This window comes from Aplysia californica, unplaced genomic scaffold, assembly GCF_000002075.1.
Source record: "Aplysia californica isolate F4 #8 unplaced genomic scaffold, AplCal3.0 scaffold00212, whole genome shotgun sequence".
Classification (NCBI taxonomy): domain Eukaryota; kingdom Metazoa; phylum Mollusca; class Gastropoda; order Aplysiida; family Aplysiidae; genus Aplysia; species Aplysia californica.
The window spans coordinates 352,229-364,352 of NW_004797482.1; the positions used below are offsets into that span (position 1 = coordinate 352,229).

Consider the following 12,124-nt stretch of genomic DNA (forward strand, 5'->3'; position numbering starts at 1 on the left):
AGTAAACAGCATATGCCTGGATGAATCATCAAACCAAACATAATTTTCTCCTTTGTCTCCAAGAGTACAAGCTTTCAAAGCAGACTCCTTTCAACATTTCTAGAACAAAAGAAAGCTATAGGATCATCTATCATAACCTGTATACCCCCAGTTTGACCCATGAAAATCGCATTGTCTAAGTACCATTACCATAGTTTCAAGAAAATCACTACTCAAAATTTTGGCTTTTTGCAATTTGTTTTATAATCACTCTTTTCAACTCTTCTTGTTCCTTTTACGATAAACGCATCTAAAATTAACCCCATGTGGGAACCCCATTGCAGACACTGTGACTTCCACGAGGAGACCGTTGAACATCTTCTCCTTCACTGCCCAAGCCTGGCAGTTCTTCGATGCAGGCTCCTACACACACCTACAGATTTACAAAGCCTGCTCTACTCTGGCGTTGACTAGATGACAAGGACATGTGAATTCAATAAATCATTACAGCAATTCAATAAATCATTACAGCAAGTAATTCAGTCAATAACATTGTTGTTCTATATCTAAATTTAGGCAATTATGGCACTTGAGATGGAGTTGCTTTCACGGGTAGAGCTATCAGACAATTCTCCACTACCTACCTCCGTTTCACACTGCAAGCAGAAGACACAAGTCTTGGCAAGAGATGAGCAGACATCAAGAACTCTCTGATAGTCCACAGGCACAGACAGACCCAGACTGTTGGCCACGGCCAGAGACACCGCACGGCACCGAGGCTGAGACATCGCCAGGGCCTCGTCGTAAACAACCGTGTGCAGCGTCGATTTGAGCTTTTCTGGCAGAATTGAACCCATCTGTCGAGACACAAAAATTTGCACCCCTTTTTAACAACAACAACAAAAAATTTGAATCTAAATATTTCCAAAGGCAATTATTTCCCAAAAGCAACTATTTTGTTGGGTTTTTTTTTTTCAAACAATCCAGCCTCTTGCAGCTTCAGCAGTTATGTCACGAAATTCTATAGAGAACAGAATTCGTAAGAAAAAGTGTAAATAAAGATCAAATTTTAATTTTATATTATGGTAAACATAATTATTTTATGAAATTCAACTGAGAAAAGAATTCATAAGAACAAGTGTAAATAAAGATCAAATTTTAATATCATATTATGGTAAACATAATTATTTTATGAAATTCAATTGAGAACATAATTCAAAAGAAAACGTGTAAATAAAGATCAAATTTTTAAAGATCATATTATGGTAAACATAATTGCAGTTAAAAAACTCCCCGAGGGAGAATCAAATCTAGGTCATTCACCACAGCCCAGCATGACACTGACTGAGCTAAAGGGGCACCCTCACCTTTTCTAAGGGCACCATGAGCAGGAAGCGGGTCATCGTGGTGACCAGGCCGGTGTACAGGACACGGTGAGTGGACAGGTCACCCAGCTCTGCGTTGATGGGCGACACGGCATGGTTGCTATGGTGATGGAAGCCCAGAAGCTCACACATCTGGTCCAGACAGTCGGTCAGTCGATCAACCTGGAAATTAATTTTAATGGGAAATGAGAAATCTTCCTCATTCTTCAGAATGAATCGGAATTAGAAATCTGCCTCATTTTAAGGACCCAATAGCAACGAGAAATCTTCTCTTTTCTACAGAAGCAATAGATAAGAAATCTTCTTCCTTCTAAAGACGAAATAGAGGGGTGAGAAAACTATAATAGACAGGACCTCCAAATCTAATATTCTTCCCAGTGTAAGTTCTGAAAGGGGGTGTAAGCTTACTGCTATCACCATGGAAACCCCCCTGGCACGGGAAGAGTGAAATGAAAATTGGAAACTATAAATACACACAAAGAATGTATTTGATATTCTTAGCACGTATATCTGTGTTTATATACATTTTGATAGATGTATGGAAGTCGGTTTGCCATTGTAACTCAATTTCCCTACGTGGTTTAACCATATCCGTACGTCGTGTTTTACTACTGTATCCATACGACGTGGGGAACTCTGTGCCACCACTTTCCAAAGAGGAAATTTACTCTTTGAGTCAATCGCTACGCTTTGCATAGCAGTCTGTCAAAATGATTTTTTGAGAAATACGTGAAAGTTTAAAAGAGATCTTCAGACTAGAAGTATTCTAAAATGTGAAGAATACAACCCCGTGGGTACAAAAAGACCCCAGGATGTGCGGATAGGGTTAACAAAGTGTTTTAGTTTTAGTTTTTAGTTTTAGTAAGGTTTTTACGGCGTTCTCAACTGCGTAAGGTATATGATTTTATAAAAGCACGTACAACTTCTCGGGCCGGTTCCCTCAGGTCGCTCCAGACCTCCGCGTCCAGCACAGAGGAGAGAATGGTGAGGGTGCCGTGTAACAACTCCAGGACAGACACGCCCAGGTTCTCGTGGGCTGTGCGCAGACGCGGGAGGGCTCGCTGCAGGACCGCCACGCAGAACTGGGGCAAGGTCAGCTGTTGAGACTGGAGGCGGGGCCCATCGTCTAGGTCAAGGTCGTTGTCTGCGTTGCTGTCTGAAGGCTCGAGACCCAGACTGGACTCTCTGGAAAAGAGGGGGGGGGGGAGTGTCACATCGGGAACTGCGAATGCGGCAAAACTACTTGGTGTATTGTTTTTCTTTCAACAGATGAGATGGAAAGTTATTTGAATGGCCAATTTTAACTGATTTTGACACTTTGAATTATAAAATGGACAAAAAACAATAATAAATATCATCTATTTAGCACATTTCCACTCAGGAAGTGCTCAATTCCCTAAACATAAATACAAAGAACATAGTTCCAATTGTGATCCTTTCGTTCTCCTCCTTCCCTCCCCCTCCCTCTCAACATCCCTCTCTCTCTCACTCTCAACATCCCTCTCTCTCTCTCTCTCACTCTCAACATCCCTCTCTCTTTCTCTCTCACTCTCAACATCCCTCTCTCTCTCTCGGTCTCTCTCTCTCTCTCTGTCTCTCTCTCAACATCCCTCCCACCCCTACAGTTTTAGCAACATTACACGGATCGAAACAGCAAAAAAACTATAAAAAAACACTTCCAGCATTCTGCCGATGACATAACAACATGACACACCTGCTGGCTGATACAGAGCTGTCCCCATCCTGCCCATCCCCGCGATGACGCCGGTCTCCCAGGCCGACCCCCGCGTGTCCTTGACCTGGGGGCGGGGCCAGATGGCTGGTGGAGCTGGAGGTCGAGGACACGAGGCTCGGGCTGCTAGAGTTCAGTTCTGACGAGACGAGGGATGTTGCCAATTTCAACGTAAGATTAGATAACAATTTGTGAGGCATGCTGACGAAATGAGTTACTTCTCGCAATCTGCAAATGGAGATATTGGCCCAAAATAGACACTAGGGTAAAATTTGCAGATTTTCTTTGGATGCCATATTCTCTTAGTATAAACATGCCTTTTATCATTTCATTCATATAAATTGTAAAGACTTCACCTATAAGCGCAATGTAGCCTATGTATTTCCATACGGCTCGAATCTGAGAAGTAACTCATTTTATCAGCATGTTTCACATTTATTGATCTCCACAAAGAGCAATTTTCTGGAGCATGGTAAATACGCACACGTACTCACCAGCACACACACACACACACTCTCTTTCTCTCTCTCACGTATACACACACATACACACACACATGATGCATATGCACGAATAGTCATTGGATGGACACACAAAATAATGTACCTCTTTCACACATGCACAGGATATAACAAGAAACCAAGAACAAGTCACCACAACTGCACTAGATTTAGACTACCAGGATCACATTATCTACACTGAACACTGGCAGTTCTGAGTAGACAAACCACATCTCCCTCTAGTTTTAGTGAGATTTTTACGGCATTTGCAACACAATAAGGTCATATAAGTGCCGAAGAACAGATGTGTTAAAAGAGAGTAACATACACAAAAAAGAAAGAGGAGAGATAAGGACGATAGATGTTTGATAGGAAAGAAGGAGCAAACCACACCAGAGCACCACCAATCCCCCGCACATCTCCTTCAATATCTACACAAGGCTTGGGCTACGAGACACAAGAGATATAGCATTTCCGTTAAACATTATGTAACAGAATGTCTTTAGAAACAGAAAGTCTATTTGTCACAGCTTCATGAGTGAATGCGGCAGATCTTTGCACCACAGACCAACAAAACAGCTTTACCACAGTCAAGCAATGCTACTGAATTTTGTGAAAATAAGTGAAAATTTTCAAATTCATGTTGCATTTACGTACAAAAAGACAGTTAAAATAGATGCAACCAATACGGGGATACATAGGAAACAATTCTGAAAAACACCTGTTTTGAAAACCAAATATCAGTGAAAATGACTTAGTTAACGCAGAAAAAAAAAGGGGGGGAAGGGGGATTGAAAAAAAAAAATCCCACCTTCCATCATTCTCAGATAGTTTTTTTTTTGTGTTTTGTTTTAGTAGGGGTTTTACGGCGCTCGCAACTGCATAAGGTCATAGAAGCGCCAGTCGTTCTGTGATCCCCAACCCACCTTGCTTGGAGGTGTAGAGCACTGGGTCTTGGAAGTAGCGTATCCTGACCTGCAGGCCGTGGACGTAGGCCGAGAGAGTGTGGCAGGCCTGGATGACCACAGGGTGCTCCGCGGGGGCCGTCAGAGATACCAGGGACAGCAGGTTCTGGGCACCGCAGGTCACACAGTGAGAGACGATAATGATAAGATGAGAGAAGATAGGTTAAGATAGATAATGGGAGAGAAGAGAAAATATTACCAGATGAGAGAAGACAAGATGAGAGAAGACAAGAAGAGATAAGATAAGATGAGATGAGATAAGATAGGATAAGAGGAGAGGAGAGGAGAGAAAGGAAAGGAGATGACAGGAGAGGAGAGGAGAAGAGAGAAGAGAAAGGAAGAAAAGAGACAAAAAGATAAGATTTTACTGATCTCCATAGAGAAAAATTTGCCGCAGTAAAGCAAATACATTTTTTTTGACCATTTGCCCCTAAAAATGAACTACACAAAATGAGAGAGTACAACAATACCATATGAATATAGCAAGCACTCACGTTTAGGAATATGTACAGAAAAATCAGTGCACCATTATCAAGAGAAATTAGACAAGTTATGAGTTTAAATATGATAAGCTCTGCTGGAGGTAATTTGACATGCAACACGGCAAAGAAATATAAAAGTGAGAACGCAATTTCTATTTTGACTATATATTGAATTCTTGTAAAAGGAGCAGTTAAGCTCTGTTCTTGTGCATGCTGGCAAACAAGTGTTCTTCCAGCCTAGGAACCGACTGCATTCAACAATTACAATAATATAGCTGTATACAATAGTATACCTGCATGTGTTTTTGAAATCCTGTACGGCCAAGAAAAATTTCCCTCTGGGACAATAAAGTATTATCTTATCTTATCATATAGAAAAGAAGCATTCACACCTTCAAAATTTCTGGCCTCTGAAGAAACAGTTCGGCAGGGAAATCTTGGAAGACAACGTCGGCGAGAAACTCACACGCACCGATCAACATGTTGGGATCTTTTGTTTGGAGAGAGCTGCAATCAAGCAGAAGTTTTAACATAAAGAACAATATGAAAAACAAGTGTCATATGAAAATATATAAATCATTTAGCACTCCCCTATCAGTGGAATAAACAAAAGTGTATGTTCCTAGTCATTTCAGTAGAATGCCTTACGAAATTTTTTATGAATTGTGTGCTCTATTTTTATTGAAACAAAAAATGTAAACACTTTCAAAAATAAATATTCTTATCATAATCACCAATAAAATCCCATCTGTGAACATGGGAAATCAGTTCTTCAAAGTTTTTCACTGAGTAAGAGTATTGGAAACCTAGACACTATCTTCTTTTCCTGTCCAAAAAAACAAGCAAGACTTAAATGAGGCAAAGAAGGAGTTGAAATGACTTAAAAGTAGATAACTCCTTTAATTTTTCGGAGCTTAAAACAAAATCTGTGCTTCTATTCTGGTGCTGTCATCTTATGACATAACAGTGACTGAAAGCTCACACTTTAAAATCTATTTTGAAAGAGAAAAGTCAATGATAAAGGAATATAAAGAAGTGTTTTTAGTGCGCTAATCAAAGTGGCCAAAAGACAGAAATAAAACCCAACTATTACAGTGCCCTATTCTGTGTGAACTCAGTACCTACCTGTTGGTGGAGGCAATGACTTGCTGGTCTGTGTGGGTCAAGGGCAGCCATGGAAAGGTCGACAGTCGGAATAAATTGCAGTTGTTTCCCTCTGAGAAAAGGAAAAAAAAAACCCCCAGACAAACATATGAAATAAAACTAGTAAATTTTTCATGTAAACAATTCATATATTGGTCCAAATATTTGATCATATGAAATAACTCTCATCTATAACATTACTTTATAATTAAAACAGCCACCCTTCACATAAATGTAAACTGCATTCACCGTATTAACACATGATGAAACTTATTGAAATGTGGCAGAGACTTCTGCAGTATTGACAATCATAAAACTAACAATTTTCACTGGAAATGCTTTATTAACTTTTTAATCATTGAAGTTTATAAAGTAAAATGTTCTGACCAGCTCTGTACAAAAAAAAACACATAAAAAAAAAATTAAAAACCCAACAACTTCATCGAATTCAACATACCATTGGCAAACTTTGGCATAAAAAGATCTTGGGACGGAGCCATCGTTTCTGGTCCAGCAGATAACTTTGTGTGGAGGGGGGCAGCAGTTACGGTGGAGGCGAAGTAGCCAGGACCGGCGTGGTTGTGTCTCCCGAGTCTCTCGATGCTGGCCTGGGCGGGGTGCGCCGAGTGAGCCTCCGAGGGGTGCGACAGGTGAGACCGCGACCCGTCATTGGTGGACGTCATACTGGCTCCCCACACAGCTGAGAGGCACGAGAAGAATAAAGTCTTAGTTCTCAGTTTAAGTAGAGGTTTTACGGCGCTCGCATATGATCATATGAGCGCCAAGGGGTGGATATCAACAGAAAAGTCCTTACAGGGTATCAGACTTACTCTGCTCACCTCTCTAGCTTCAACAGCACAGAGTCTGCTTCAACTATCAAAGCACCCCAGAAATAGAGATTAACAAGAGTGTGACAAACATTCAAGAGAAGTACAGGAAAAATGACGATAGCAAGGAATAGGAAAGAAAAAGCAGCAGTTCCCTGTTGCAGTTCAGGCACAATTATGAGCATGACATTGATAAATCAGCCCATTTACAATTCTACTGTGCATAAAAGAACATGTTAATGTCCCCCCTTTGGGAATGGCCTAAAGGCACTTCAGTCAGTTGCACCGCCCCAGGGGAACGAGAAGAATAAAAGACCCAGGAAAGAAGAATAAAATCAACAAAAGAGAGGCACATTATTTTTTTAATTTGGAAGAAACAGCAACATTTCACAAGAAAAATGACTGCACAATTCTTGAAAAGATTGATAGAATACGGAGTAATTCTACATGGGCAATTGTTCAAACAAAATATGAACCCCCCCCCCAAAACAACAAATGTAAGTACATTACACTTCAAATTCATATCACTCTTAAACTATTTCTATTCCCCATTTCTCTTTGCCTTATTTTAAAGCAAAAATGTGGCAAAAAATAATTTACTCATTAATAGAATGGTCTGTTGTCAGCATATTTTCATGTACCATCTTTTGTGATTAAAAAGAAATGGAAGGCATCAAATGTTCATTCACAAACTTACACACACTCACATACATTATATTGCTTTCTATACAAACTTTAGTATGAAGTTAAAAACAGAATGTTACAGACACACATACCACTTTCGGAAGGTTTTTGGTAGATGCACTCTGCAGCATGCCCTTCTTCCCTGCTGTCTGGCAGTCGCATCGCACTCTCTAGGATCTGATCGATGACAGGACGATGGCACGCCTCAATATCCTGCCTCAGCTGCGACAAGAACTCCACACCGCCTATGTCTTGTATGAGCTGAGCCCCTGCTGAGTGCTAGAAACATCAATGATGACTAAATAACAGTGGGAATATCACGTACACACATCAAGCTCAACATATAAATAGAGATCTCAAAATCCCAAGAAAAAGATCCTTTGCAGCCTCCACTTGATATCAAAATTAGTGGGGTCAGCACATTTTCCTAACATGCACCTTCTTGCTGACAAGCCCATGTTCTGAACTGCTATAAATTATAGGTTAGAAGGAAAATTAAATCATTGTGCCTTAATCAAATACTTCAATACTTTTTTGTTGCTGAATACTTACCAAACTTATACTACTAATACCAAAATATGATTCTATTTTAAGAGAAATGTAAGTAAAACTTACAAAGATTCTGCTTCATCTTGACCAAAAAAAATTACCAGTAATTTTATAGAGAATGTCATTTTCAAATTGTCGACTGGGATTTTGAAGACCACACAAATTGCAACATTAATTCTTTCTTGTAGAAAATTGTTCAAACCTGAGCCAGTCGATTGAGCAGACTGAAGACATCAGCTTTCTTGGGGCAGTCTGTAAAATTAAACCATTCTAAAAGGCGGATGTACAAATGTTTCTCATGAACTATGTCTGCATCACAGATGAGTTGATGCTCAAGCTTGGACAAGATGTTCTCAAGGGCACGAACTCGTATCTCTTCCAAGGAGTGCCCTGAAAGAAAAAAAAACATGTTCAGTATTTTGGTAATAACAAAGAGAACTGATCTGAATAAAAAGGCAAATGTTGGGGGTAAAAATGTAAAAAAACTAAGTACAAAATACAGCATTTCTGGAAGTGAAGGAAATTTGTGATTTCGTTTTAAGTTACAATTTTTAATAAAAATAGCTTTTTAGGGATAGAAGGAGTCAAGTCTAGAGGTTAAGTTAGAAGACTTCCCTTGGTGCTACAGCTTTGAAATGCTATTTTTGTAAAAGAAGACGAGAGGAAAATGAAACATCTCCCTTTGCTGATTTTTATTATAATATTATGGCACAGCAAGGCCAAGGCCAAGGGTTTGGGTTATAGGTCTACCCTAACTGTTGCCGCAGTGTGTAAGTTGAAACGGTAGGCCTAGGTCTAGAAAATCTTGATCTACTCTTGAATCTACCTGACCTTGAAGCCTTGATAGATCTAGAATCTACTTGAACTTGATTGAACGAAATCAATCAATCATGAGTGAATTAAAAAAACGGGAGGACTTCCCTAACGAGTGACCACTATGAAACAGAGCAGAATTGAGGGCTAGGGGTAGGGGTAGGGTTTGGGTTAGGGTTAGGGTTAGGCCTCTTCTTTATTGTGTTTGATGGGGTGGTCGCTCGTTACGGTAGTCCTTCCAAAAAAACTTCCAGACTTGCAGATCCAGAAGATTGATGCTACTTTTTTGTTGTCTTAGCAGCCTCATATTAGGCTAATAGCTTGGCTTGTAATAATGCACCAGCTTTTACTTAGACTAAAGAAGTTAATAAAATGCTTGCTCTAGTTCTAGATATAATTCTAGACACACTATTGTCTTTGTTACTTTCCATTCTCTAATTCTAGAATCTAGTCTAGATCTAGATCTAGCAGCAGTAGACTCTGGCAGTCTGCGGCCGCCGATCTGTCATTTGAAGCTGTACAAAAAAGTTATAGAATCTAGATCTTACCAAGTTTTCGGAAAATTCCACTAAAATCCACATCCCTCCTAAGATTTCCAGCCATACTGAGAAAGTCTCCCTTAAATCAGAACAATAAATCGCATCAATTGCTGGTCATCTTGAAAACGTAAACAAGCAGGAGCTTGTCGAATGTGCCGCCATACTGTAAACAACGGGTAGTCGGTATATGTAAAAGATAGATTTCGTTTCCGAAAAGATAAAAGTGGGACAAAAGCCACTGAAACGAAACTGACAAAACCAAAATAATAAAATTAGAATGGTAGATCTAGAAGACTTGGACAAGCTTCATAATAATTATGTTTGAGTATGTTCAGGCAAATATTGTTATTTCATTATGTAGAAAACTTCATTTATTAAAGTCTTCCTTTTTTTTTTTGTAACTTGCCCCCCCCCCCCCCCAATAATAAGAGTATAAACTGAAAGAAAAGACTCCTGCCTTTCCTGTGGCTACATCCATTTTGTCTTGCAAATAGATCTAGCAGTCAAAGTATAATTTACTGAAATTACTGTAGATGGATCGATTGATCGCTATAAATCTACTCTTTTGTCACTGTCATAACGTCATAATCCTTGTTACCAGTCTTGGAAGTGGAAGGAGGAACTGAGAAAGCCTAGCTGTAGAGAGTAGTAGCAGAGAGTATTTAATTATATTTTAGTGTCTCTGGTTGGTAGTAGAGACCCAATGCCCAATAGGCTAGATGCCAAAGGGAGAGCAGTGTAATCGCTAGAATAGCAGTCTAAAAATGTGGTTACCTCCACTTTCTCATTTTGCATCGTTCAATCGAACCAAAACATGAGCATATTGTATAAGTACATTGTATAGGAATGGAAGTGCACCGAAATGTCAGGAACCAAATGAATTTCGGTTCTTGTTGACACAAAATTTTAAGCCATGTCTAAAGAAACTCGTAACTTGATTGCAGAAGCCTGTAAAATAAAGTTCTTTCCCTGAAACATTAGGGCCTACATATATCATGGCGGTAATCTTAATTGTTACTGCTGTACGTTGTTGTTGTCGTTGCTGCTGCTGCTGCTGCTGCTGCTGCTGTGGTGGTGGTAGTGGTGGTGGTGAAAGGGGAGCTACTGTTTGTCGCGGCTGTCTGTGGGAGACCTGGTTGGGGGGGGGGGGGTATACAGTATGCCTACTGTCGTGAAGGCCTAGGCCTGGAGAATCAACCATAGATCTAGGCCTTTTTTTTTCGTTCATAAATAAAAACATATTAAAAAAATATAAGAAACGACAAAAAAATCGAACAGCAATAACACCGCCCCCCCCTCCCCCACCAAAGACCCACAAAAACAAAAGGCACAAAAACCCCAAAAAACAATTAACAGCGGCTTTGGTTTTCTACAATATCACAATTTAAATTACCTCGAACGTTTTTGGGCAAAGGCCAACTATTACAAATGTTTCTTTAAAAGAGAGATTTTCTATTTAGTGTTCATATGATAAGTTTTTGTTGGTACGGGATAGGTGGTAGCCATTGTGTGTGAACCACGTAGGCATATAGGTTGGGGGGGGGGGGGGGGGGGCTGAATTTTATTATTTTCCATTTACCGTAAAAGACTCTGTTACTGTTAGACAGCAAATTGCAATGATTTTGGAAGGAAAAAAATTAAGTTATCGAAAAATTGTTTTGTTTGGTGAAAATCGAGTTTAGGTCTATTTTCTTCGGTTTGGTTGGGGTTTTGTTTGTTTCTTTGTTTGTTTGTTTGTTTGTTTGTTTGTTTGTTTGTTGCATGTGTAAGATGGCGTAACGTTTTTTTTTAATGCAGATAAAAAAGTACGCTATGAAGGGGGAAAACTGATTTCCAATAGGGAACCATGTGTCTTTAAAAATGTAGTAATATTTTTATGAATTCCCATTATTATTATTATCATATTAGTATATTATTATATTTAGTAGTAGTAGTAAAATGATTATTATTAGCCTATATGTTATTATTATTATTATTATTATTATTATTATTATTAGTAGTAGTAGTAGTAGTAGTAGTAGTAGTAGTAGTAGTAGTAGTAGTAGTAGTAGTAGTAGTAGTAGTAGTAGTAGTAGTAGTAGTAGTAGTAGTAGTAGTAGTAGTAGTAGTAGTAGTAGTATTATCATTATTATATTATTATTATCATTATTATTATTATTATTATTATTATTATTATTATTACCATTATTATTATTATTATTATTATTATTATTATTATTATTATTATTATTATTCTCATCATCTTTGCCATTATTACTTTTAGCCTATAGGCTTAATAATAATTATTATCATAATTGCTAGCCTATTATTATTATTATTATTATTATTATTATTATTATTATTTTTATTTTTTTATTATTATTATTATTATTATTATTATTATTATTATTATTATTATTATTATTATTATTATTATTATTATTGTCATCATCATCGTCATTGCCATTATTACTTTTAGCCAATGGCCTATAGGCTTAATATTAATTATTATCATCATCATTATTATTAATTTTTAAAAAAAAATAT

At 38.4% G+C, this 12,124-nt stretch overlaps 1 protein-coding gene across 1 annotated transcript in view; it reads right to left on the reverse strand.

The window, feature by feature from the left end:
* The window catches only part of LOC101845471 (rotatin), a 91,526-nt gene extending 81,758 nt beyond the window's left edge, over positions 1-9,768 (reverse strand). Inside the window, exons 1-11 of the mRNA XM_005099409.3 lie at positions 9,608-9,768; positions 8,449-8,636; positions 7,790-7,976; positions 6,644-6,886; positions 6,169-6,259; positions 5,436-5,550; positions 4,523-4,667; positions 3,079-3,235; positions 2,285-2,549; positions 1,347-1,526; positions 624-836 (exon numbers count right to left, since the gene is read on the reverse strand). Coding sequence (XP_005099466.1) covers positions 624-836; positions 1,347-1,526; positions 2,285-2,549; positions 3,079-3,235; positions 4,523-4,667; positions 5,436-5,550; positions 6,169-6,259; positions 6,644-6,886; positions 7,790-7,976; positions 8,449-8,636; positions 9,608-9,662 — 1,839 coding nt within the window. The 5' untranslated portion in view covers positions 9,663-9,768. The remainder of the gene's footprint in view (positions 1-623; positions 837-1,346; positions 1,527-2,284; positions 2,550-3,078; positions 3,236-4,522; positions 4,668-5,435; positions 5,551-6,168; positions 6,260-6,643; positions 6,887-7,789; positions 7,977-8,448; positions 8,637-9,607) is intronic.
* Between the last annotated feature and the right edge of the window lie 2,356 nt (positions 9,769-12,124).